Source organism: Prenolepis imparis, unplaced genomic scaffold, assembly GCF_030444845.1.
Source record: "Prenolepis imparis isolate NDT839.2.m4 unplaced genomic scaffold, iyPreImpa1.0 SCAF_3, whole genome shotgun sequence".
NCBI classification, from domain to species: Eukaryota; Metazoa; Arthropoda; class Insecta; order Hymenoptera; family Formicidae; genus Prenolepis; species Prenolepis imparis.
Window position 1 is genome coordinate 14,672,703 of NW_028141161.1, and position 27,974 is coordinate 14,700,676.

The window sequence follows — 27,974 nt, forward strand, 5'->3', positions numbered from 1 at the left end:
TAATCACACGATTAATGTTAACGATATATTCGCATTATTATGTTGTATGAAAACATAATTTACTCTAAAATTTATTACGATTTCCTGACAATTCGAAAGCGATGTCATTAATGTCTATACACGAATGTGTCGACGCGAATGTAAACACATTAGAAATGCATTGTATAGCGAGAAAAAAAAACCAGATACACTTGAGCGAGTCGAAAAGCCAAGTGATAAATGTCTAAAGAAGAATTGGGCATCAAAGTGCGTTAAAAAGCCTTCATTCGTAGCACCACATGTATCCTTGAAGAGAGTTTATTGTTTGAAACTATCACGTCTAGCTATAACTTTCCAAAGATGTTTCTTATGTATAATAATATAAAATCAAACATGTGTGTAATAAGCTGAGACTTTAATAACACGATCAAATTCGTGATGACAAAATTATCAACAAGTATTTTAGCAAAGATGATACTAATAATGCGCAAAATAATATAAGAAATGAAGAAAAGATGCGTTTATTTCTTTTTTAAAAAAATTTACTTTGCATCCATAATTTATATATTCTTGAATCGTAGGAAATAGTCGTAAAGAACGGAACATTAGATTGAAGGACTATAATTTAACAAGTAAACATAATTTAAGTGATGCTCATAAAATGCACGAAGTAGTGGAAACCTTTGCATCGTACTAAGTTCGCGACGCGAAAAGACCGTAAATATGATTCCGTGCTTCGGTACTTTGCTTTTACGAATGAACGGCGAGCGGTAAAACGACCAACAAAGTACCGAATACGAAATACTCGTGAATTTTTCAACAGTTGACGTCGAGGAGAAATCTCGAGTGCGTTTCTTTGCAGAGTATCGTATCTATAGCTGCTAGCTGGATGCGAAATCCTTGTCTCCGCATTTCGTATGTTGACGAACGTCGTAATTATTTACATTATGCATTATGCGCAAAACGAAGTATTTTTGCATTTTTTTTCTGATATTGTGTACGGTTATCAAAAATACTATTAAGAGGCCGCAGCACTAATTCACTTATCAAAATCGCGAAAAGAACGTGATACTTTTAGCAAAATGTACGCGTGTGGGCATAATCGTGTATAGTCAAATAGTTGTTCTCTCTCTTTCTCTCTGTTTTTGAACGAATACCAAACTATCGAATCGAATTGATCTCGAGAAACGATAAACCAGCGCGATAACGCGGATCGCGGAAAATGCGCGAAAAGCGAACAAAACGGGGGCCGCGTTCAATATATATATATATATATATATATATATAACCGTACATTTCCCGCATATATATTTGCCCTGCGATAACAGCAATGATACTCCACTAATGGAGCCCTCGGTATGAGGCGATAACAAAACAACGCAGCTACTAGAAAATAACGCACCGCGACGGGGATATTTACTTGGCCGCAGGCAACTGCGACTGCAACCGCATAGTGCACAGGTGCGGACGTGAGCGGCTTCGCCGAATGCACGTTTGACACAATATCCAGCGTTATCAAATTGATATTTATTCAAGTGGGCGCAACGCGTAGGCGACAGTATAGGGGGAGGAGAATTGCTGCTATTGCTACAGATCTTCCCCGATCCGGCACGCGTGTATGTGTCATTCTCTCGTAGTGAGAGATAGAGTGTGTGCGGTGTGTCCCTTCTGCAAACACAGTCCGTCTATCCCTTACCATATGTGCAATGTGCCGTTGCTCGTTTAGCTGAATTATGACGTACAGCCGAGATGGATATATATATGTACATATAGGCGTATAACGCACCCACAACAGCCACGTCGTCGCCGCTGGGCGACCCCTTATAATACGTCCAGACGTCAATTTCGCGTGCGGCGACATGAAACGGGTCTTTGGGGAAATAGGCGTATTGTCCGTAAACTTTATGTCCCCCGGGGGGGTCGGTCGGCGTCGGCTCGCGGCGCGAGCTTTACTGTTGTGAGTAAAGGGCGCGCATAGACATCAAATGACCGACGGCATCGCATTAACCTTTTGCGGTACGCGATCTATCGCGCGAATTTATCATACCCGCATAAAATGAATGAGATGATGTTTAGCCTTCGCCTTTTTCACGCTTATCGATTAAGTTTATTTATTACTATGTGAAAGGACCACGGAATTTCGTCATATTTTTAAAATATAGGCCACGGTAGTCTCGTGGGACGTAATTGTTGATAACGAGTTTGCATAAATTAATGCGCAATAATGTTTTTTGGATTTTCGAGCTCTTATGTGAATGATTTATTTTGTAATCATAACAGAGAAAATCATAATTAAAACGTTATTATAATTATTAATTCGAGAAATTATTATATTGGATCGTGAATATTTGCCGCTATTATTCGATTCAAAAAGTTAATGGATGGATGAGCAAATGTTAATTCTGAAACATATTCTACGAGAACGCGAGGATTAAGCAGAATGCAGAATGCTGTTAATCGCAGGATTTACATGCATTTTACGGTTGCATAGAGAAATCGAGTTGGAAAAAACATCAGGCTCTCGGATCAAACGAATATTTCGCCGCGAAATGTGCAGATCCGCTCGAAGCGTAAATAAACATTACAACGCGAGGGATAAATCCGACAGTTTGTAAATATAACGCAATATTCACACGTGCATCGACCGGAAGCCTCCATCGAGATCGCCTATCGCGCGAAACCGGGCGCCTATCGCGAAACCGAGTGTAAATGAATGAGGCATATCAGGGCTTTTTGGCATCTTTCCCATTTCGATAATCTGTGTGTGATCGCGCAATCATTATTATATATGTATATTCTGTTATTGGCTTCATTATTCAATACTCGCTAAATCCTCAGGCAGTCGTATCTTTGCGCGTTTATTCCACTTGAAAGGAAAGATTAAAAAATGCAGAATAAACTTATTTTCCACATGGATAGAGTGACTATGAATTATTCGTTATAATGGACAAAAAATTAATTGCGAATTAACAACTGCACTGTGCAATAAACATTTCCAAGTTAAGTGCAGCTTATAAACAGAGATTAGCCGCGAGAATGAGCCAATAATGCATCTGTGTTGCACAGCGGGGTAAATTGAAGACGCTAGAAACATACACAATGTCTTGTCTCTTTCTCTCTTTGTTCGCTTTATTCTTCGAATACGGTTTCTTAAAGGCGAAATGAGTGAGGTGTTCTTCACCGTCTCCTTTTTAATGTGCTCGTGAAGCGAGAAGTAACGCGATTTCGGCGCGGAGGCTGAGGGTGTAAAACGAAGGTTTTCATGAGGACATAAGCCTGCTAACGAGCGACAAGCAGCGTCGAGCTACTTGGTGGAAAATGAAAATCTTTTTTAGATGAAGACTCTCTCTAAAACATCGATGCGACAAAAACAGAGGGAACCATAGATTGTAGAGATGCGTTATATCAGTTCCGATAAAAGTTAAGAGTGTGCGATAAATGCGAACGAGATTGAGAAATGGGATTAAAGAGGCCTTTAGATCGATTAATCGTTGTAAGAAAAGTTTGCTTTCTGAAGTAGAATAATCTGGAAACGGCAGATTTTTGGAGACAAAGTTGATTGGATGTGCCTAAAGTGTAAAAGACAAGTTTACACGTTTATGCTTTAATTATTTTTCTAAATAGACAATTAGAAACTACGTGTGTATTTCATTCGCATAATAAACAGAAATGATGAGAGATATTTATATTTGGTTTAATTGCAATTTTGATCGGAATGCAAGCGAAAAATACGCATTACACGCTCATTGAAGCATTAAATGATGCAAAGTGATTTTCTGACGTTCGCGTCGGAGACGCGAATTAACAACGCGAATTTTATTGCATTAGGCAACATGATGAAGCACTTGCTTGCATTATATAACAAAGAACAGCAATGTTTCATTCAGTTTCAGTTACAATGTGATGTGTTGGATATTACGAACGAGATCGCGCATATTTGTGCACATTACTTAATATTTTATATATTTCAACGCATACGAAGAGAGTCAATACATAAAACGAAATTTTATTTATGAAAATTTGGTCTATTCTTTCGGCTAATTATAACATCAGAATAATCATTTTTTTTTTTTTATATATTAAATATAAATTCGTGTAGAGAAAATAGTTGATGATTTTATGAGATGGATATTAATGAGATTTATATAAAGACAATATAATTTGTGCGATTATCTGCAACAACTTTGATATTTAATTCGAGCGTAAAAAAAAAAAGGAAAATAAACGTAATGCGGAAAAGCACTTTTATGATGTTTCATTCATCTAAATCTAAAATATTGAGAGTAATAGAAGCGATGAAGAGAAAGAGAGAAAACGAAAATAAAACAAAAATTAATGCTATACCTACTATATAACATTACTTCATATGTCTGCGATTTATGAAATATATATTATCATGAAAATATTATTATAGATTAAGAAAGAGACTCTCTTTTACATAGAGAAATGATAGAGTGATGGCTTACATAGAATATAATAATACATAATGCATTTATATACACATGGTGTATTACAAATGTACATAATATTCTATCATTGTTGTTACATGTTGCATATTAGCCGCGGCAGTTATTGCGTATTGCAGTTACGCGAGCTCTGTAAGCTTGTCGATAAGCATTATGCGCATAGGAACAGCTCATTTAAGGTAGTGCTATTGTGGTATTTTAATGTGTGATTACAAGCATATTTGCTGATTTTATATTAGATAAAAATGAGAAAAAAATAAGATAGAATGATTGTATCCTAAATAGATAATTATAAAATATCAACTATAATTGAACTTTTTATTAAAGACATTAAAATTTAATTTTTATTTTTAATTTTACTTAATATTTTATAAAGAGAGAATAATATTTAATTATATCTTTTTTTGTCAAGTTTAATTATATTTTTTAAATAAAAAATGTAAAAATTAAATTTAGCTATTATTATAATAGTTATTAAAAATTAGAAAAGAAAATAAGAAAAATAAGTTATATTATTTTACATAAAATAAAATTATATTCGCTAATGTTTCAATGTAAATATTTTACATAATTTTGTAGAGATAAAATTTTCGTATAATTATCTATAAAAAAAATCATACATTAATTTTTATTATACACTATTTTGTAATAAAATGAATAAAATGTGAACACTTTTATCTCGCAAATTCTCGCGAAATATGTAGAAATTTACGGAACAAAAATCTGACGAAATAGAAATCCGAATCCTCAAAAATTCAACGCCAGGCAACGTGATAAAGCGAAAATCGTCAGTAGCGCAATGAGAATTTAACTCAACTTCATTTTCAGTCGAGAGACATTCTGTCGCACTGTCTAGTAGAATTTCGCAAAATTCGCGCAGCTACGAATTCCGCTTAGCAAGCAAAATTATTAGAGCGCGCGGTAATCAGTGGAAATTTATATAGACGACTCGTATGTCGCCATTAAATATAATATTATGAAATCCGCGAAAGCATGGTGTGTATATATCAGGGGAACTAGAGAATATCTTCCTGAAAAATCAGGAACGCGTGATTATGCAACCGCGAGCTCAGGATCTCTAGACAAGAAAAAAATAAGCATCCGCTTCTGGAATTATGGGACGATATTTTTCTTACGAAGAAAACTTCTCAACCTTATTCCTAATATGATACCAAATTGTTTAAATATTCTTAGGAATTATATTTAGAATTATATTATATAGTGATATGTATATGTATACATATATGTATGTATATATGTATGATGTATGTGTTAACTTATTTCTCTCAATTGTCTTTATAAATTATTGATACGTTGCCGCACGATTAGTTGAACATATAGATATTTACATTGCAACTATTCACATTTATTGCATCAATTCACAAGAATTAGGTATCACCTACAACATAACTAGATAAATCTTCACATATATGTATATATATACACGGTGTTATCAATATGCTATCAATATGTATGATCAGAGATATGAGAAATATATGGGGCGATGACTGATTTATTCTTCCGCGCTCGAAATGCAGAGAGAATTGCGAATTACGAATGAATAATTAGGCCGATCAACACGGCAATAATAATGCGCGACAGAATAATTAATACGCGCAACGTCGAAGGAAATGCCGCGTTATGAAAGTGCACGCTCTTTCCTGTCTTTCTCTCTTGTGTATGGTCGGATAAATAGCCGGACCTATGCGGACCCGGATGTTGAGTTGCGGAATAATCGCTCGAACGGCTCGTAGCTGATGGCGTAAAAAGCCCGTCATCGCGGTTGTAGAGTAATTCGGGAAAAAAAAGAAAAAAAAAGAAAAAAAAAGAAATAATGCAACCGCTTCCATACGCGAGATATCGCATCGTACGCATGCTGGAGAAGGCATTATATCGCGGCAACGCGGTGAATAACAATTAAAAAAAGAAAAAAATGCACCCGCATAAACCGCGCGACGGTAGATATGAGTGTTTTGTTTTCGGTCGCGAATGAGCGATGAAATCGTCGGCGATATATGTGTGAGCATATATGCGAACCGTAAAAATTTATCGCTCGAAATACGTGTGTCGCGTCGCAGTTTCGTTTCCGCGATTTCGAGACATTATTCGCGTTGTGTCACATAGCTTATATAATTTCTATACGTCCGCCGCCCGATTCGGACAGTGCTCTACCGCTTTGTCGTCCATTTTCATTGTTAATCGTGAATCCAGAGATAACTACACTGTTATATCTGCCATTACGCAAGGATTATTACGGAAGAGTAATAATAATATCTGCATTTTGCATTATTTCGTAAGTACGAGTTGAGTGAGGCAGCTGTATACTAAACAGATAACTTTTTAACATTAAAAGTTAAAAGCGCAAAGCAGATACGCGAATGCTGCTAATAGCAATGTAATCTGCTAATAGCAATGTAAGGTAAACATAAAATATTTTGGTGTACCATAGAGAAATGACGAGAAATGACGAGAAATGAAATCACGCAACCTTTCAATACATGCAAAATTACATATTTTTCATACTGACAAACAGGCAAATGGAACGCACGACGAGATGAAAGAGGTGATTTAGTTACATCTCAATATTGCGCTCGGGAAGCTAAAAAGAGGAAAAGAAGAGGAAGGGGAGAGTTCGTTCGTGAGCGGTCAACCACCAAATAATAATCCGCGATCGGTTGCCGCGCGAGCGCGAACGGTTGTGCGCGAGATATTCGGCCTGACCTCTGGCAACGTGATCGAAGCGGATGGAAATTTAATTCCCTGGAGAGGATGGTCGAGTATCGCGGGACCGAACAGAGTAGGCGAAGTCGCGGAATTGAATTTTGAAGGATCCTATATATACTACATATGCATGAATACACTGTGCGCGCACGTATACGATCGTATGTAAGCGACTTCTCGCTCTCGATGCGTATTTCACACTAGGGAGGAGATATTTAATAGTATTATATGCCAAATATATATACACACCTATAGACAAATTTTTCTACGAGTATATAAGTATATAGTAGACTGGATAGATTAGATTAGAATCGTATATTAAACATACGTGTGTAAGAGCAAAATCGTCGACAGATGTGAAGCAAATTATACTGCTAACGCTTTGTACGAATATATCAGCTGATCGCGCGATCTCACTAAATTAAACAATATAATAATTAAATGATAAATGAGGAAATAATTTAAATTGTGTGTATGTGTGTGATATACGGACAAAATATTTACTTAAATAAAAGTTATGTAAAATCTGTGTCAAACACATATATTATTGTAAACGAAGAAATCTCTCTAATTAAGTTTAAGATTTAAAAAAACTATTGCATTCTAGCACGTTTATGAAATTTATATATAATTTCACATTACGAGATCTATCAAATACGATAAAGACAATTAGGGGAATAGAATCGTATTAATCAATTTCCGTTCACACTATGCCAGTAATGGTTAATGTATAAGTGAGCTCAACCGAGAACCAATCGAATCGGCCTTGGAGGGACCGATGGAATATACGTGTTCACGAGGGATTGTGCAGGATTTCCGACATCCAGGAGATTCAGCTTCGCTGCAGATAGTCTCGAATTTCGTCTCTTCTCACTTCTCATATCCGCCATGTATCGTCTAGCTGTTTCAAATAACGTCTGAAATCCTCGAGCTTAAGTTTTCTTCGTCTCTCGGGTAACACGTGCCGAAATTTGTCAAAACCAAATCAAAACTTTAGAAGACTACAAATAACAATAACTACATATGAACGGCGCGTAAAAGTTTTGCACACACACATACACACGATTATTGTCCGTGTTAATTATTATTAAAAAACTAATGATTACCTGATTAATGATATTGTAAAAATTATGTTATTATCATTTACATATTTTACATATTTTACATAAATTTTTTAAATAAATTTTATTCAAGATAAAAGAAGAAGATATCTCAAAATAAAAGTATCCGTATAAAACTTTTTCTATTGCAATTGGACTGTTGGCATTGTGGAATAATTTATTATATTAATTAGTAGTCCACGGCCGATTATTTCTCCCGCATTAAAATCTTTTACAACATTCTTTCACTGTTCTTTCAATGTCGATATCTCAATCATTGATGTCATTGAATTTTTCGATCAAATTGCAGCGACATAAATTACTTACGTTCTTCACCGATTCACTGTATTACTTCGCGTGCCGTAACATTTCACAAACATTCCCCGTCGAACCATTTCGTCAAACGAGATTCCCGCAAACGATTTGCGCCAACAGTATTTTTCTAGTGTTTCAAATAATCGCGTAATATTTGTACGTCCGCAATTTGCGGAGACCGATCGTGAAGTGTTGCTTTCTCGTAATATCGTTTCAGCGTAACGACGTTAGTTTAGCCGAGGCGAATAGTTAGGTACGGGAAAGGGTGAGCGGAAGTACAGGGATAGTAGGTGTTTGCTGTTAAGGCAGAGATAGGTAACGGCAGCAAAGTGCAATGGCGAGCAAGAAGAGGAAGTTCCCGTTAAACACGGGAGGGGAAGACCAGGTTCGCTTCGACGTTCTTTGTAATATCCGGAATCCTTATCTCAAGGTCGCACAGCTTCCGGTTATTGCGTTCTGTCGGTTTTCCAGATCGCGTGGTGTTTTTCTATCAAGCGTCGTCGACACGATATCCTATCGACTCCGTAAACTTTACGTAAGTTTTACGTCAGTTAACGCAGCGAGACACGATCGTTAAAGGATTATGACAAAGAAGCTTAGTGTTCTATCTAAATATAGTCTACAAATTTATTATTAGCTGAATATAAGGCTATCAGATTACAATAAAGTAAAATTTGGCTAATTTTCTGCTCATTTTTATTTTTGAAGAAAAAAAGAGAATTTAAATCGTGATTATAGAAATCACGTTTATTTACTGAATCATTAACGTTTACGGAAGTACTGCATATAATGATTGATGTTGAATAGATATATTTTCCAAAAATAGAGAGAATAAATCTTATATTAAAGAGATTAAACCAACTGTCAGAGTCAGGCGCATTTAATATCAAGTAAGTTTTATCACTTACGCATACTAATTCACAATATTACAAAATTTAGTTTTGCCTTCATATCAGGTAGATATACTGTCACCTAAGTGTATAAGTCTTGCTTAATGCCGTAAATTTAGGTGTCACGAGATCGGGACAAACTAATGCGCGTCGTAATGCTCATAAAAATCAACCCAGTATAATGCGCGATGTGACTCGAGTTTTATCAGTACAAACTATGAGATTCTGACGACATTACACGCGGGAATATAAGAGGCATTTTACGTCGGTGTAAAGTATAACTCGCTATCGCAGCAGAAAGAGGAAAAATAAGAAAGAGAAAATGCATCGATCGATAAAGCCTCACAGTTATTTAGATAACCGTGCATCCGCGTGACATCACAAGAGTGCAAAACTGGGATAAGCAGAAGAAGGAAAGAGAGAGAAGAGAGAAGATGCCACAGCATAGACTGAACAGAGGATCAAGATTATCGATTCTTGAAGCGGAGAAGAGCGAGACTCGACACCCCCTCTCTCGAACGCGTCGCGGGCAAAATATATGCGACAATCAAAAATAAAGGCCGATTCCGTCACAATTATTACGCGCAAGGTGCATTAAAATATATTATTTATTCAATAACTATGTACCGCACGTGTCACTTTTCTATTCTGTACGCTTACCACCATATTTCGCGCGGCAGTGAGCACAGCGCGAACTTTTATCTTTTAGCGCCGGTGATGTATTATTCTGACGTCGCGACGTTTCGCGTAGTCTCGCATAGGTCTAAGGTGGCCCGTACTTTTAGACAGTATTTCTTTACCCATATCATCTTGTAGTGTTTCTTCTCTCTTGACAATACTATCTGATATAACTTCTCAAACAAGTTGGAGAATTTTGTTCAAAGATGCAACCGCAGAAATTAATGTTGGACAATATAAATATGAATTACTAAGCAAAGCAGAAAAGAAAATGTAATAAAATGTAATCAGTTACATATTATAGCACCATATATTAAATGAAATTGATATTTTAATATGATTTTTTAATATATTTAAAAAAAATCGGGCAATCGAGAAAGCGGACGCAACAGAGGAAGAATGAAAAAGAAGAGCGGACGAAAATTCGCGCGAAACCTGAAGAACAACTTTCCTTCGCTACACAGGTTACACACCGCGCTACAAAACAGATACACATTTATTCGCGGAAACTCTCGAGTATCGGGCGGATAGGGGCGAAACGACAACGTCCATTCCTCGCCAGAAAAAGGTAAGACAAAACGGAAGTTCTCCTCGATCTTCTCTCTTACAATGTGTGTTCTCGCGCACCCTAAATACATAAACATCTAATACAACCGTCTGAACTTTCATTCCCATAGTCAGGATACTGACGTGAGATATGCGTTCAGAAGTACACACGACCGTCGAGACGTGCAAAGTTGCTCAAGGTATCGCAAAACGAAGTGTGTTGAAAAGAACATTTGCAAACGCAAATTTCTCGTGCAAATATTAAATAGGTATTACAGGAGAGATTACACAAGATATATAGAAATGTTTAAGAATTAATTAAGAAATGTAGAAAAAGATAAATTCTGAAAGATATATTAACTATAAAAATAAAATTATAAAATAAGTAATATTATATATATAAAAGAAATCGGCTGACAGAATGAATTTATTTAAGATTTTCACGCCGCGCGTGCTACGAGGGAAAGGGAAGAAAAAAAAAGTAACAGAATAATCATTAGAACGAGCGGTGATAAAGAAAAAACGGATAGGCAGGAAGGGCTCAAAGTAGATATCAGGCGAGGATGTACACGAAGATCAAAGGAAGGTGAGCTAATATGCATACGCGTAATATCTGGCGCATTCATTACAAGAGGGACGATTATTTCATCTATTCATCTTGGTAAAAGTATAAAAAATAACAGAGAGCGAGAGAAGCGGTGACATGCGGTTAACTCTTTGACCACAAATATTAGACTGCTCCCTATCACTCTCTCTGAGCAAACTGTAATCTTTGATAACGCATACAAACGCACGTGTATCTACCATGGAAAAAATAAAGATCTTTGCAATTAATGTATACCCGCCCAACATGACAAAAACATGTACAAAGGAAGATGGACTTTCAAAATGGCGAAAGTAATAACCTTTATAATTGTAATTATAATTTATATTATATCTGGTATCTCTTTTCTATCATTGATCATCGATAAATATTCAAAACTTCGGATAGAAAGAACGCTACTACTATACACGTGCATTATTACACGCGCCGCGTATGTTCGTTACGAGACAAGATAATTCTATCTACTTACCTCCACGAGGGTGATGAGAATGATGAAGAGAGGCGGCGGGCAGCATGTGTAGTGATCGGCGTAATATTTTCGGTCCCGCTCCTCTGTGAGGAATTCATCGCCGATCATGCGGACCATCCTGAAAACACAAACATATATTGCAATGATTAAAAAATAATAAAAAATTTATAATCTGCGTATTAAACGAATTGTCGCACGAAATGTGTGGCGGTTTATAAATAAAAACAAAATAAATAACATGTATATATTTTATTTTATTTATATATTCTTTCTCGATGTGGAAAAAATCTATGATAGAATATTGAATATCTTTTAATTTTTGAATTATATTTATAATTTCGAGTCTTGTATTTATTAAAGATGTAATAATCCGCATATAGGAGAATGGTAATTTTTGTTTGGCTGTAGGTAGATCGAATTTATATACGAGGAACATTTATTAAATGCGATACATAATTTTCTATTAACATGATATATATAGAGTATAAGAATATTCTCCCGTACAAACATCATTATACATTAACAAATAATTGATATTTGCCGGATAACAAACAAGCTCGATGAGATCGAATGTTTTTTAAAATTAAATTCATAATAGTATTTTATTTACGCTATTCCTGGTGGCGGTACGCCAATAAACGCGATCGGATATTTCCAATTAAACTTTGCCATAGTACTTCACTTCAAAATAGAGGTGCTCGACACAAAAAATAGCCTGCAATGCATGCAATCGAACCTTTTGAGCCAAACTTCGCGAAATGACTTCGTTTACATGTGCGTCAGGCATTAAAAAATACAAAAAAATCCATAAATTGGATGCAAACGCAGTCATTCTCGCAAAGTAATCTACGCATTTGCCTAAAGCGCGCGCTCGTTCTTTGCCCAAATAATTTCTGCACTCTAAAAATGGTTTTTTAATTGAACAAGAGCCGCAACGTATTTTATTACATCGTGTGAAATACGAGTGATCCGAAGAAAAATCTAGCCGTTCTATTGTTTGTCATTAATAATAAGGATGATTTACGAGAAATACGGATAAATTCAAGACAGTGATATATAGGAAAAATAATGATACGTATCTACAATGCTTTCATTAATTCGAATCTTGTTCCATCGATTGGGAATAACTCGATACAATGGCGCAAAACAAACAATAAAGTCACGTTAACAGTTTCAAAAGTATCTTTTCGTTGATAACAACGCCTAGCTCGTAACACTATTGTTGCTACGATTCTGCAACGCATCTACCAACGAGCGAATACTCGCAGTTAGACGTGCACGTAATCGGTAAACGCTCAGCCGCAGTAACGAGCTACATTCAAGTAATTAAAAAACAGAAAAATTGGTCCGACTTTTAAAACACTCGTTGGATGCGGAATTCGCAGTGAACTGAAATTTGTAACATAATTGAGTTTAATTAATGAGAATATAATTGGATAAAGTTTTGAATTTACGAAGCTATTTCTAGAACAGACACGCAAAAGTATAAACACAAAAAACTTAATGAGTGCAGAAACAGACAAACACCACGAAGAAAAAAGCATGTAATTGTATTTCTTGAGACATATAAAAGAGAAATTTACGAATTAAAAGTAATGTGGATAACGATAGTGTTACAAGGAAAAATTATCCAACAATTTCAGATTATTTAAAAAAAAAGTTAATTTTTTATAAGAATCAATATTTTTTTAGTCATGTATACGTGAAAATAAAAAATTATTCACACAAGTGTATTTTTTATTTTATTTATAAAAGACTTTTTCTCATTTCTCTCTCTCATACTTTCTTTCTCTTCATTCAAGTATTATAATAATGATCACATGCGAGAATTTTATTTACATGACTGAATAAATAAAAATAAAAATTTTGTGTAAAAGCTTGTAAGACTTAGGAAATTAATTTCGTAGATTTTCTGGACAATATTCTCGAATTAATCGCCGATCTTTGTAGCAATTTTAATGCTACGGTACGTTTCGTTAATCGTCGCCAGGGGTAGCAAAATAATGAGGAATTAACTTCGGCGAATCTTTCTGCCAGTCGATCCCCAAAGAAAGGAAAAACACTCTCGCGAACAATTACGCGCAAACTCACTGTTATCCATAACCTTCATTATTTCGAAGTATTCTTTTCTTCTCATTTACGACTTTCGTTACGAATGAACACGCCGGACGAAAACATCGTCGGAAAATTCTTTTGAAGAACAGCGAACAGCAATGAAAGATACTCTGCATACAAATGTTAGTCATTCCCTCTTAACACGTTTCAATTCTCAATACTCTTCATAGTGCTATCAAGTCAATCACTTTGGATTTTGATTTTTAGTAGTGTGCTTTTCTTATACACAAAACTATATAAGTTTTTGTGTTAAGCTTTGTGTGCGATTATATAACAAATAAATATAACAAATATACACGATATAACAAATAAATATATTCACAAAAACAATAAAGAAAAGACAAATAAATAAATATAAATGTATGAATAATTTTTTTGCTTTTATCTTTATCTCCTTTTTTATTTTCAATTCTCGCTTGCTATTTGCTAGAGCTAGAGAGATATTTGCTTCGGTGATAACTAAGTGTCCTTTCAAACGTCAAATAAATAGACTATGTATATTGATGAATGATATGCACATTCTTGCACGATCTCTTGTCGAATTTTTCTCCGCTTCACCAATGAAATAACTCTCGCATGCCTATTTCATTCCTTCGTGCGTTCCCCGATCTTTCTATCGACTCTTTCATCCTTATTCTATTGGCCATCTTACTTATTTACTAGTCTCGTGAAGAGACGACCGCGATCTATTCGAGATAAAATGTCGATCCAATAAATAACGGTGCTCTTTATAGAAACGCGAGAAAGACCGCGGTTCCTTGCAAAATAACTTTACCATACGTTGAATAAAAAATAAATTAAATGTAAACACAATCTCACATTTTAACAAAATAAATTTAACTTGAAGTTGTATTTTCCTCATATCGAGCTACAGAAAAAGATAGTGGTTTTAAAAAAGGTAACTGAAATTAAATCCAGCTACCTTATTATAGTTTCATTTTAAAAAATGGCAATATAACGAGAGAGAAAACTTCAAATAATCATGCTGATTATTATTATTATCGCTGCGTTCAAAAAATATTATGTAAAATCATAACCTGCTTCATGAAAGCACCTTTATACGCTACTCATTTTTCTTGCTTTTCCTCGTTTCAATCGCGACGACAACAACGACAATGATGGACGATAAAACAATGCATGAAATGAGGCCATCGGTTAAACGTATAAACGGCGTCGATAAATCGACTGCGCTGATCGCGGGTCGTGAAAAAAATCCAATATCACGTACGAGGGTGGGTAATAAAAAAAACGGGATCTAAATTCGGACGTCGCGAAGGAAGGGTGGAAAATCACGCGGGAAGATGGTACGTCGCATATAGGCGCCCTTATATACCCGGCTCCTTTTCCGCGATACTATCTTTCCCCCCTTCTCTCTTTCTCTTTCCCTCTTGCGTAAGAGCGTAGAATAATTACGAAGAAATATTAGCCCGTAACTCAGTCCACTATCCATAATATCTGCAACGTTTATGGCGCCGGGAAGATAAACCATCCCCCGTTCCGCTCTATCTAGTGGCGCGTGCGCGACCACGTACCGCTTCGGTTTGCTTCCAGGTTTCGTTTCGATTTCTCGTTGGCGAAAAGTGTGAGTGGGAATACCTGTTCACACCAAGTATCAACAACCACGTGTATTTACGTGACTTAAGCGACGTGCACGAACATCGTGATCGAATAGATCGACTATTAGTCGAGGCACGAGTGTTCATGACATTTTGTACGTTAAAGTAAATGGTTTGCAGAGTTAAATTCTGCTGTATAAACGTAAAAGTGTAAGTAACTAAATCAAAGTTTTACAAGTTTCAATTTGTGTCTATCAACAAAGGAAAAATTAATGATTTCAGCGAATTATATATAAAATTAGATAATACAATTAAATTGATTTATATTTTATATAGGTATATATATGAAGTTTATAACAATGAGCAATACAATATTGCAATGTGTGTGTATTGCAATATATACGATTTTTTCTTTGTTATTAATTGATGTAATATATGTGAAAATTCATTTAATTTACTTACAATAAGAAATAAAAGTTATATTCGTTCAAAAAGATCTGTCTGTAAATTCATAACGTAATTTGAATAAAAAAGAACTTCTTGTTTGTTATTACATCGTCTTCATTTTACAAATTTGCGCTTGCTCATTTCATTGCGACATTGATAAAATTTTACTTTATTGTGCACGACATTTATAAAATGTCACGAATATAAAATATCAGCGTTATGAAAAAATAAACGTAAAGTACATTGAATATATTTATGTTGCTATATTATTTAAGCTTTATTAAATATTCATTAAACAGTTCCAACTAATGGAAATCTGTATTTGTAATGAATATGTTATTTTCATATCATGGCGATATAATCGCGACAATATTCGCGCCAATTAAAAAGCACCAGCGCGGAAACTTATTTTGCTCGAGGCGCGCATATCAGGTATATAATATCCGCGAAGGGGATGAAAATATATATATATATATATAGGTATATATATGTATACATATAATAGATATATAATATACATATATTGTATGTGTATAATATTAGATATCTTTGTATCTCATCGGTGCAGGCATATTAATCTCTTTAATTACCCTATTTCATGTTAATGGAAATCTGTTATCGTACTGTAAACGTATAATTTATCGCTAAAAATTACGTTTCGGGAACACGTTCGACAAATCTTTTATAATAATTCTTTTCAATATAACCGTGTCCGCAGCGATCATAAAATTTACCTTTAATATGCATTAATTTGTCTTGCAAGCTATGCAAATTTTTTAAAACTAAAAATTACTTTTTTTAAATACGCTAAAAAAACGAAACAAATATTTTTACGAAAATTTGAAATACAAAATAAAATGAAAAAAATATAGTATAAAAAATAAATAGCAGGAAATGTATATATTACAATCATATCTACATAAATACAATTTTTTACATGCGTAACACACAGTTAGCGAAGAAATGTGCACTATACTGCGATAAAGCAACAAATGGAATCTTCCGTCAACACAAAAAAAAAAAAAAAAAAAAAAAACGAGAAAAAGAGAAAGAAACCGGAAACTTTCCTCCCAATGTAAAGGTCTACTAACACGACTGGTCGTTCGCGGTAAACGCACACTTAATGCCGGTGCGCCGCGCGAGACACATTGTAGATCGCACGAGCGATTTCCAATTAGCGATGTGACTGATATAGCAGGGTTCAAGGAAACGGGTCAAGAAAGGGGTCGTCCGCGCGTATGAAGCATCGACACGAAGTACAGGTGGTTAAACGCACGCTCGACGTCTGCTGCGCTTGTAGGTTGAAAAGTGGAGGAGAAAAGAAAACAAGGCAGAAGAAAAAAATAGAAAGGAAGAAAGAGAAAGTGAGAGAGAAATATCGAATTTGCAAGAGAAAACCGTTTCAAAGATACTGATTAATTACACTAGCGGGGTGTATCGAGGCTCGTCTGTTAGCCTGTAGAATTGCAAACGAGCTGCGCCGAATTGATTGAATGCACCGGAGTGTGTCGAGGCGAGCCGAGCATTTCGGGGAAAAAGTTCGACGGTGCCACACGATAACGAGGACCTATTACGTATTTATATCCGGGCCGGCATTCAATTTCGGCGCCTTAATTACGAGGGATCGCGACAAAAACTGGAGGAACGATCCGCGGAATCAAGTAAATAATTCACTCGCGCGGGGAACTCGGTCCGAGACCACCTATTATTCGCAGTAATTAGTACGCGTGGTTAAGAATAAGTCGATATTCTCTCGAGCCCGTTAAAAATTGCCAGTTATGGAAATTGCAACAAGAAGAAGCGGCATGCTATCTTTATCGGGAAGTTCCGCCGAGTTATTCCCGCCCCAAGTTCCAGTATGAATTTTATACGCTCCTTGAATTTTCAGGGTCTAATAAATGTGATTAAGGCATCCTAAAGATCTAGCGACGAGCTACTACCGGCTCCAATAATTACTATATAAGAACAAGAAGAAACAAAATTAATTATGAGATTATTATGAAGTTGTAAAGCAGCGCTGCAAAGAGGAGACATGGTGTACTTTAATTTTCCAAGTTCGAAATTACACAATCGAACGTTCCGTAAAGCTTCATAACTGGCACTCTTATTAGAATTCTGTAAGAGATGCTTTTTTTTCTTTTATTTTTATTTATGATAAGCGCAAAGATCTCTCCTAGCTATTAAAACAAAAACAATTCTAGTATAATAAAAATTCCATTGCATACGTACGAAAATATGCAAAATAGAACTTCGATTTTTCGTAGAGTACGTGTGTTCAACAATTTAAAATATCAGAATCAAATATCACAATCAAATATTCTTGAAATGATAAAAATAATGTAGAATTTTTTAAATCTCTGTACTATATCGTTTTAAGGTTCTTTCACACATTATGCGCATAAAGCGACAGAAAATGTATACACATTAGATATATTATAGATTTTCTGTCGCTTCATGCGTGATTCGGAAAGCACCTTTAGACAAAACATCGTATTTTATTTCGATCATTTTCAGCAAGCAAAACTAGATCAGCAATTTATGTATTGACTGACATGCAAGTTGCGCGAATCGAATTCAACAAAATGTTTCTAACGCAGCGTTTCTCGTTTCATCGTTGACGCGATGTACTTTTGAAGAATGAAACATTGTTCCGCCATCACGTTATCCGCATACTGACATGATGAATATTCATAGATCGCGCGCGCGCATCCATTTGTCACTCCTTTTAAAGAGTTTTCCCGCCATGTCACTTTCGTAATGTAACATTTCTCGAATACGTTTACTCTACAATAAACGCTACCAGAGAAAATTCAATTCTTAGAATCTTCTTAGACTGTCAACTCGATACAGAAAATTTCAGTCGAGACATCCAACTATTTTAAAATTATTTTCAAATGCGTTGGAAAATTTTTTTTGAAGAAGTAAAAAACCATGACATTCAATTATTATCGTTGAATTTTTTAATTTTATTATATTTTATATTTATTTATCTGTCTATATTGAAAATATATATATAGATTTATTTCAAAGATAACATCCTTATTCAGATCGCACGTGTCGTGGCGGTTGAGCGACTCTAGCGCAGTGGCACGTGGAAAAGTGACTTTTCCCATTTCTCAGCGTCAGCGCAGCATCTCTGTCCGCTGGCAACTTGGAAGACGAGAGGCGGAAAACGCGTTACGACGACGATGGCAAGGGTGTCCCGGGAGCTTCGCGAGCATAACTCGCCGCTCACGTCTACACGCATATACGCGGATATACATATATGTGCAGCTATGTCTATACGTGTGTATGAAATTTTATTGTTTCTACAGCCCGGCCACGGAAGCGTAGCGGCGCGCGAGCAACGATATTATCAAATTGGTTCCGCGAGTTTTCCGTAAGGCGTTTCCGCAAAGTCGCCGGTCGAGGCGGAGAAGTAAGAAATTGACTCACACCGGAGAGCGGCTAAAGTAAGAGTCGGTAACAACCTTAACTATCTCGTCGAGCTATCGCCTCTAATTACCGGACGGACAAGGAGCGGGTGTGTCTTACTGCTTTTTAAAGTAATCGCGAAACTTTCGCCTTTTTGCGCCGATCCGATACTGCGAGTTACGCATCGCCGTAACTTTAATATATGATTCTATTTTGAAAGAATATTAATTATAGTCGAAAAAAGTTATTTACAAAATTTGAGAAATGAATAAATTTTCTCGTGTGTCGTCATATTGAATTTTCAATTAATATATATAAATGTCCATGTTGTTTTTCGCATAAGAGTATTCCTTGAGATACACGCGTGCTTCATTTCGAGAAAGAACAATTTAAAATATTTATATACGAGGCTATATGGATTCCGCGAATATATGTCTGTCAAAATGATATAAAACTCGACAAAGTTAGAGAGAGGGTGCAGTCTGGCAAAAGGACGATTCATCGCCAGTGCTGGACATCGCGTGCTTCTTGTTGCGTTACTATCGTGTTAATACTGCTTTAATCTTACTGCGAGAATAATATCACGCAAAGTCACGAAGTCGAATCAAATTAATTCTTTAGAAGTTTATAAATTATTACAATTTGAAAAGTAAAGAATATGCGATGAGTTGGCGCGAATTTCCGAAAACTTCACGTGCGCTCATCGAATTTTTTTTTCAAATTTCCCTAATGCATAAGTGAGTTCGAAAACTCGCGACAGTAAAATCATAGTGTTGATATCATATCGTACAAAAAACATACAATAGGTTTTTAAAGTATCATCAAAACTTTCAGTTTAGAAAAAGTTGCTAAAATTATGCAAAATAGCATTAAATACAATTCTCCGTTTGAAGCATTATAATAATGAATCATGAATATTATTAAATCATAATTTTCAAGAATCTAGATTTAAAAAATGATTTTTCTTTGACATAAGACATATTATACATGACGAATATTTTTTAATAATCCTTTCGCGATATTACCTCTAATAGAAGTAATATCTCAAAAGGATTATTAAAATTGTGTGTGCTGCACATAAAGTATTTATGTTGCGAAAACAAATAAATCCTGGCGAGCGCGTAAAACGTGAGTAAATAATTCCAGAGCGATATCAAGCTGCTGCGTCGCACATATTGCTGCACGGCAAGATTAAAATGCTATTTATCGCATGTGCGCATAGCGATACAAACAAAATTACGAATGCAAGGTGCAAATAAATAATTCTCTATATGTGATCTTTCCTCTTTTTGGCACATCTCATGTGTTTCCGACGCAATACAATGTTATATTATATAACAACGCGAGATATATTCCATGTTATTATCCGTTGTAAAACGAGAAGGTATTCCTTCGAAAAACATGATACCCGGAAAGATTGGATCAAGTGGCTTCGGCTAAGCTCGCTTCCTTTGTAAAAATCGCTCAAGCGTATCCTTTCGGGATACGCGTACAACAACCCTCATACTTCGCTTATTCTATATTATTCTGGCGCGGGAGATTTCTCAAAGGTAAGAATCTATGAGAACTCTATAGAAAGAGAAAACCGTACAAATTTTCGATAAATAGCGAAAAAATATTAAATTGAAAGTTTCTTTTTCAGTAATTTTTTTTATAAAAATGTCAAAAATTTAAACTTCGTAAAAATGAATAAAAATTATAAAAGCAACTTTCTTCAATGTAAACAATTGAAAATTAAATTGAGCAATATAATATAATAAAATGTCTGTTAATTGCTGTTTTTTTTTCTAAAAATAGTGAAAAATTTCGAAGATCGTATACATCTCTACCGAGAAGAATCTTTCTCCATGTAACGAGACGATGAACGATCAAAAGGAAGAAACGGAATCGAGTTCTCGATCGATCGTGCACGCTCTCGCGTGCAGATTGGGTATCGTACTGACAGAATGGAATAGAATATGGAAGGCGCCTATCGCGCGCACGCTGATATCCATCGCGCCGTGCACGTAAAGTGCATAAAAGCCGATTAGAGTGAAGCGGTACGAGCTCGTATCCATCGCGTTACATATGTTCGTTTAATGCTTCGCGACGCGCGTCGAATCGAAAAAAAAAAAAAAAAAAACGAGAGCCCGCGTGATTGTGAAGAAAATGTGGCTTATCGAGTAGACTTCATTTTTTATTCATTTATCCAGTTGATAGATTCGGAACAAGAATCTCCATTTTGTTCGAATTCACGAGAAAGTCAAGAAAAAAGCGACTCAATTCCTATGTAACAAATTTTGAATTTCATTGATAGAGAAGCGCGAAAGATGAAATAATCGAAAAATTAACGAAACATCGAACAGCAAATTAAAATTAGTAATTATATAATTGTATGTAGATGGAAGAGTGATACTCTCGAATTTCGATCAAATTTTCAATAAATCGTGGCGCGCGTTCCATATATACACATCAGAAACACGAATTACGTAGCCACCAGGAGAATTTAATCCGTTATCGGATTTCCAGGTCTCCAGTCACCAGCGGTCACTATGATCACCTAGGTGGTCGACGAACGGGCAAGACGATGCGGTAAGGATGGGAGCGTGAGAGTGACAGAGGCAGGGAGAACGAGAGAGGATTACGTATAGGATGAAGACGACGCTCTCTGATCACACGGATAGGGAGTGGGAATACTATACGCCACACGTGGCCGAGGAGGCATGAAATTGCGCTCAGGTCGCGGCATATTAGATTATTAGGAATCCACGCGCGAGTATCCACCGACGTCGTCCCCGGCGGGTATTCCTCGTGGGAGCGCGGGGCAAATTTCGCGATAAATCAAACGCGACGGAGTCACGATGGCTAAGGGTCCGTTGGGGGCAACGGAGAATTTTCGCCCGAGTAACCGTAAAATCGTTTGGCGACGCGATGGTGTTCTAATTCGTTCTAAATAATTTCGAATATTTATTAGAAGGTATATTATACTTTCGAAAAAATATAAAAAGAAAATAGTTTTAAAATTCGATATAAAAAAAATTTTTTGTTTAAACAGAAGAAAAAAAATTATTGTTTTATACGCTAAAAAAGATCATAAAGAAAGAATTATTAATATGTTGTTCTCTATTTTAATATAGAGATATATAGGTAATATTTTTTAATATCCTGTCTCTACATTTTAATATAGAGATTATATATATATATATATATATATATTTTTTTTTTAAATCCTGTCTTAAATATATTTGTTCAGATTAACAAAATTTTTGTTATCACTAAGATAATTGCAATTGAAGGTTGCAAGGTTGTTGCGAATTCATAATTACCCCGTCAGCGAAAATTTATATCGTGCGTCTCATGCGAGTTATTTTTATACGTATACTATCACCGTATTACCGCATTCATCGGGAAATCCACGTGAATTGCTGCCACGGAAAGCCGAATAAAGCTCCAATTTTCGCCTATAACCGAACCACATCGTAGCCGCACTACCGAATTTATTAAACCGACAGACGATGGAAGAGCTCTCAACGAGAAAAAATTGCAAAGTCACCGAGGAGCGTTGCGAGGGAAAGAGCGGCGATTTTCGACAAGGACAACGAGGACAAAGACAAGCTTCTCCCCAGAGGGGCGAGGATGGCGAAACCAACGGGGAAAGGACCCTCTCCGCAGAGGAGGAAATTGACTTCTGGCAGGTAAGAACGCGTGCTTGGACTACTGACGCTGTCGTCGGTGCTCTTGTCGCCGACGCCGCCGACGACGCTTGGTGCACGTCGTGCCATAAGCTCATAAACGTACTTCGCTTCTCGGAGCTGCTCGTAAAAAAGCTCACTACATACGGTGCCGCTCTTTCCCCCTTCGTCTTACACACTTCTTGCCCCGTCACGTTTCCACATTGAGTTTATCTCCTTTTTTCTTTCTCGCAACTGCGAGCACTCCTGACAAAATCCTACTAATATCTGCCTGCCTAATCTCATCGAAAATCCATTCTTACTTCTTATTCTGAACAGAAATCGTTCTCTCGTACAAGAGAGTTACGCAGAGAAAGAAAGAGAGCACATAAACGGATAGATAATATGGAGTGATAAGAAGACCATATGGATATAGTAACAGATTCGAACTAATAATAAAGATCGCTAAGTAGATGTATACATGACTGTCTAAATATTTAGATATAAAGAATGAAAATAATAATTTCTCTCGTTCTTCGAAAATATGAAGGTATTATAATAATATCAAAATATTAATATGTTAATTCATATTATACATATATCAACAATACGGACACGACACAATAAAATATTCTTTTATTAGTCTAAACGTATTTGTCTTTATTTATCGTTGCAGATTTAATGTAAAAAAGAAGATGTTTCTATATTATAAAAGAATATTTTATTGTGTGTCGTATCATATCATATAAAACAATTTTTACCCGTTTCTATTCGATCGAGAAAAAAAACAATAATAGATAGACGAAACAATTGGTGTCTCGCTTATCGATCTCAATATAATTGTAAAATGTCTAGTAATATCAATTGTAAAGTAACATTAAGTGTAATAATAAAATTAATTTAAGAAAATATTTTCTGTATTAGTATAAGCATAAAAAGAAATGCTGCGTAATGTAATTAATTATACATACATAATTATTAGAAAACAAAGTAACTCTAATTAAATAATTATTTACTTTACAGAAGTCTATGATTAAAGTTTGACATCGACACGCTTTTTAACAAGAATTTATCTACGTGAAGTTAGCTCCCTCAACATTCGAAAAAAATTAAATTTCAATATGTTATTTGATTGCACATTGTTTGCACATTTGTCATTCTTCTCTCAATTTTTATTTGCACATCTAAAAAAAAAACAGTCAGTCAAAAAAAAATTGTGAGGCTAGTTAGCTCTCATGCGAGCAAATTTATTAAAAAGAGAAATGTTTTAAAAATTCCTTGAGTTCCAATAAAATTCCCTGATTGAGAATTCCCTGATTTTTCGAGATACAAAAGAAATCCTTGAGAATTTCAAATCCAGAGAGTAGAATGAGGAGAGAATGAAATTAGCTTCCTCCCTTTTCTCTCTCTCCCTCAAGAGTTTTTTATTAATAACTTCAACTAACACTTCATATGCAAACAAAAATCTATCGATAAGTTGTGTAATTAAAATTAAATTTTAAAAAGTTAATAGGAGCTGGCGCAAATGTATCTTAAAACTTTATTTAACTATTTTTCTAGAGGTATGCAAAATAAAAAACCAAGAACGAAAAACATATGCAAACAATGTGCAATCAAATGACGTATAAAAATTTAATTAATTTTTCGAGTGTTTGAGGGCTATAACTCTTCACGTAAATTAAAAATCTAGCTTCAAAAATTCAATAAGCACTTTGTTCCTCAATACTCAATCCAAATCTCGATTATCGCATCGTAATTCTGTTAGAGGTTAAATGATAATATCTCTAAAATTTCGTGCAATTTAATTAACGGAAAACTGTTAAAAATCGAAAATAAACACGACGAACGCGACGCCAAAAGATAATCGATGAATGTTCGTGCAGAAATTCAACGACAAACGACTGAAAAGAATTGCGAAATGGCGAGAGAGATATAACTTGTTTTATGTCAACTTTATATGTCGATTGATGAGACACGAGAGAAAAAAAGTACATATCGAAGAAAATAACAGGTTTTTATGAGTTTGAGTGTGCTCGAGTTTTCATCGATATATTTATACGAGTGAGAGAAACGCGACGAATTAGAAAATCGAACAAAGCGAACGGAAAACTTGCAAGCTCTAAATAATAAAAAATAAATGATAAATAATAAAGAAGAGTTACATTCTTTCGCTATTCTATTTCTATTGCAAATCAATGTCAATTATCGCGTAATGAAAATGACAGCGATTAAATTTCGCGGTAAAAATAATGTTAGGATATTCACGTAGTATCGAGGTTGTTATATGCGGATAATATCCTATCGATCGGTAGCAGCCAAATGAAAAAAAAATTATCAGAGTTGAGCTCCGACCTCGTTTCTTCTCCGTTGACGTTGTCATGTTCGTGTCTTATGTAAACGCGGCTTGCTTTATGCCGGAGAATATCCCCCCGTAGTCAATTGAATCTTCGATACGTGATCGCAGGTAAAACGAAGCGTACGAAAGGTACTTCGCTCGCACTATTCGGCCGATTTTTTTCTTCTTTTTACGTTTTGTATCGACAACAAATATTGACGACAAGAGCGCGAATGTAATCTCGATACTATTCACAGGAAGCAGACGTATATCCAATTTTTACGCGGTTAAGGCATCGGTTTTTCTGCCGGGCAATTTATCGCGGGATCGATCCGGGGAAAGCAAATTGAAGGTAAATAAATAGATATCCGGCATTTGTTGGCTGGTCGGTGAGCAAGTATTTATCGCGCCGAACAACGAGAGAGCGGGTGCCGAGCGTTAAACGGGAATTAATTAGCGCTCGCTCGACCCGATACTTCACTCGTAACGCTAAACTCGCAAAGCCTGGCGAGCTAAACAACTGCCTGGCAACTTTTCGAAACTATCTTGCCGCTACAAAGATCAAAGGACCAAGCGTGCGTCCGAGGAATTCGAGGATCAGTAGTACGCGCGCACATCGATGGAGACCGTTTCGATGCACCGCGCCCATAACAACTGGGGTGCATCGCAACTGCGCTTGTTAACTTGCAATAAAAAATGCGAAAGAACTCGAAAATTCAATTATCATTAATTAATACGGTATTTCTACCAATGCGCATCCGCAACAGTCGAATTTGATGGCGACAGATTATCGAGACTTTTATTAATAGATATAATAAAAATTCAATCCTCACTAAAATGAAAAAGATTAAAATTTGCTCGTTTAATTAGAAATTGTCATTGAACTAAATCGCGAAATTTTATTTCCCGTTTTTTATTTCTAAGAATGGTATATATATTAATAATCAATAATTTATCTCTTATTAATCTCTTTTTATCCTTTTAATTAATTTTCTATCACTCAAATAAAAATGTACAAATTTTCAATATTTAATCTTTTATCCGCTTCTTTGATATGTGAAATCAAAGGGCTAACGCGTATTTCAGAGCGAATAGCCGCTTCGAAAGATGCAAATACGATTTGAGTAGTCATACATTGAGAGGGGAACTCGTCTGCTCTTAAGAAAATAAGCCGAAACAGAGAGAGGACATAGAGAGATTGCTGAAATTTTCCGTATTTTTCGCTGCTTTAGATGGTCCGGCTTTGCTCGGTAAATAGTGCAGGAAGAGCGGATCAAAGAGTGCCTATACACGTTGATCTTCTCTGTTCCTCCGCTTTTTCACCAATCTTTCCTCCTTTTCATTCAATCTTCGACATCCTCTTATCATTCTTATCCCTTGCTTCCCAATCTCACTATCCCGTCCGAATATGGCAATATTCAAATACTATCTGGACACGGGGGGCGCAATCGAGCGTGCGGGGAGTCGCTTCCTATAAGGAGAGCAAAATCTCAAAGGATGCCTTTGAGCAATAGTTTCGCTCATCCAATCACCTTTCGCTACTACAAAAATTTACCATGCATCGAAGAGAGGTAGAGAGATAAAGGGAAAGAAAGAAAAAAATAAAAAGGGACGAAGATCATCTAGAGATCGCAGATGAACGAATTGTTGGAAAAATTCCGCGAGTCGCGTTCGATTATGCGCTCGTCTGTACACGCGAAAGAATTTCCCACGAGGATATTTTCAATCTTATACAAACAATATTTCCAACTTTTTTAAATAAAGAGAGAAGAATTAAACGAAGGTAATATCATATAACTGAAATCTTTTCTCGAATCTTCTCACATTATAATAGCTAATATTACTCATTGTCAAACATGAAAAACTTCAAGTAACAAAGTTATTGAATTCTGAAGGAATACTCTACTCTATCCATATTTTGGTAATGTCGAACGAAGATCACGCTACCGTTTCCCAAAAATAACAGATAATTGAATACAATATATATTTGTCAGACATCGGAAACATGTCTAAAAAGGATTATCGCATTATTTTGCTATATTACGCGATCCTTATAGCGCCGTCACTGTTCCGGACAGGATTACTTCTTAAGGAACACTTCCGATATTACATTCTGCCACATCACGGGACGGCAATCCGCCGCGGAAGGCAGAATCCGATTGTGCGGTCGTCGTGGCGCTCGGGATCATCAGACTTGGATAACCGGTGCGACCGGGGCGCGGTTAGACCGGCACAAATCCAACCGATGATGTACGACTCTATGGTAAACCACGCGCGCATTAAATGTACCTGCGTCCCATCCCCTGTTCGCCTTCCAAAACCTCGCGCCTTCCAAAACCTCGCGTCGTCAGCCACCGCGACGCCGACATGCGCGACCTAATTATTCGCACACATTTGCATGCATGTCACGAGTATTATTCGGTAATTTTCGTTCTTGTCAACTTTTTCCCCGTCTCATCATTTAGTAATTTCAAATTCGATTCTATCCTTTTTCAGCTTATAATTAAAGAAAGAAACACACAAAAAATTAAAGCTATAGAATATTTTTGAAAGATAGATTACTTAATTTTTATTCAATTAATAATAATATCTAAAAGTTTTTAAGCTTAAAAAAAGCAAATAAAAATAAAAGTGTATTTTGTTAAGAATTTTTAATTTAATTATTAAGCATAATAATATGAATAGACGT

The 27,974-nt window shown here is 35.7% G+C and overlaps 1 protein-coding gene and 1 long non-coding RNA gene across 3 annotated transcripts in view; one reads left to right on the plus strand and one right to left on the minus strand.

Annotated features, from left to right (window-relative positions):
• Stet (stem cell tumor) overlaps positions 1–27,974 on the minus strand; it is a 364,546-nt gene that overhangs the window by 81,272 nt on the left and 255,300 nt on the right. For both annotated transcript variants that reach the window (XM_083034856.1, XM_083034855.1), the window contains exon 6: positions 11,769–11,886. In XM_083034856.1, coding sequence (XP_082890982.1) covers positions 11,769–11,886 — 118 coding nt within the window. The remainder of the gene's footprint in view (positions 1–11,768; positions 11,887–27,974) is intronic.
• On the plus strand, positions 20,837–22,247 carry LOC145934446 (uncharacterized). The gene is made up of 3 exons (XR_014425029.1): positions 20,837–20,850; positions 21,098–21,339; positions 21,809–22,247. It is a non-coding gene; the product is annotated as an uncharacterized LOC145934446 (long non-coding RNA).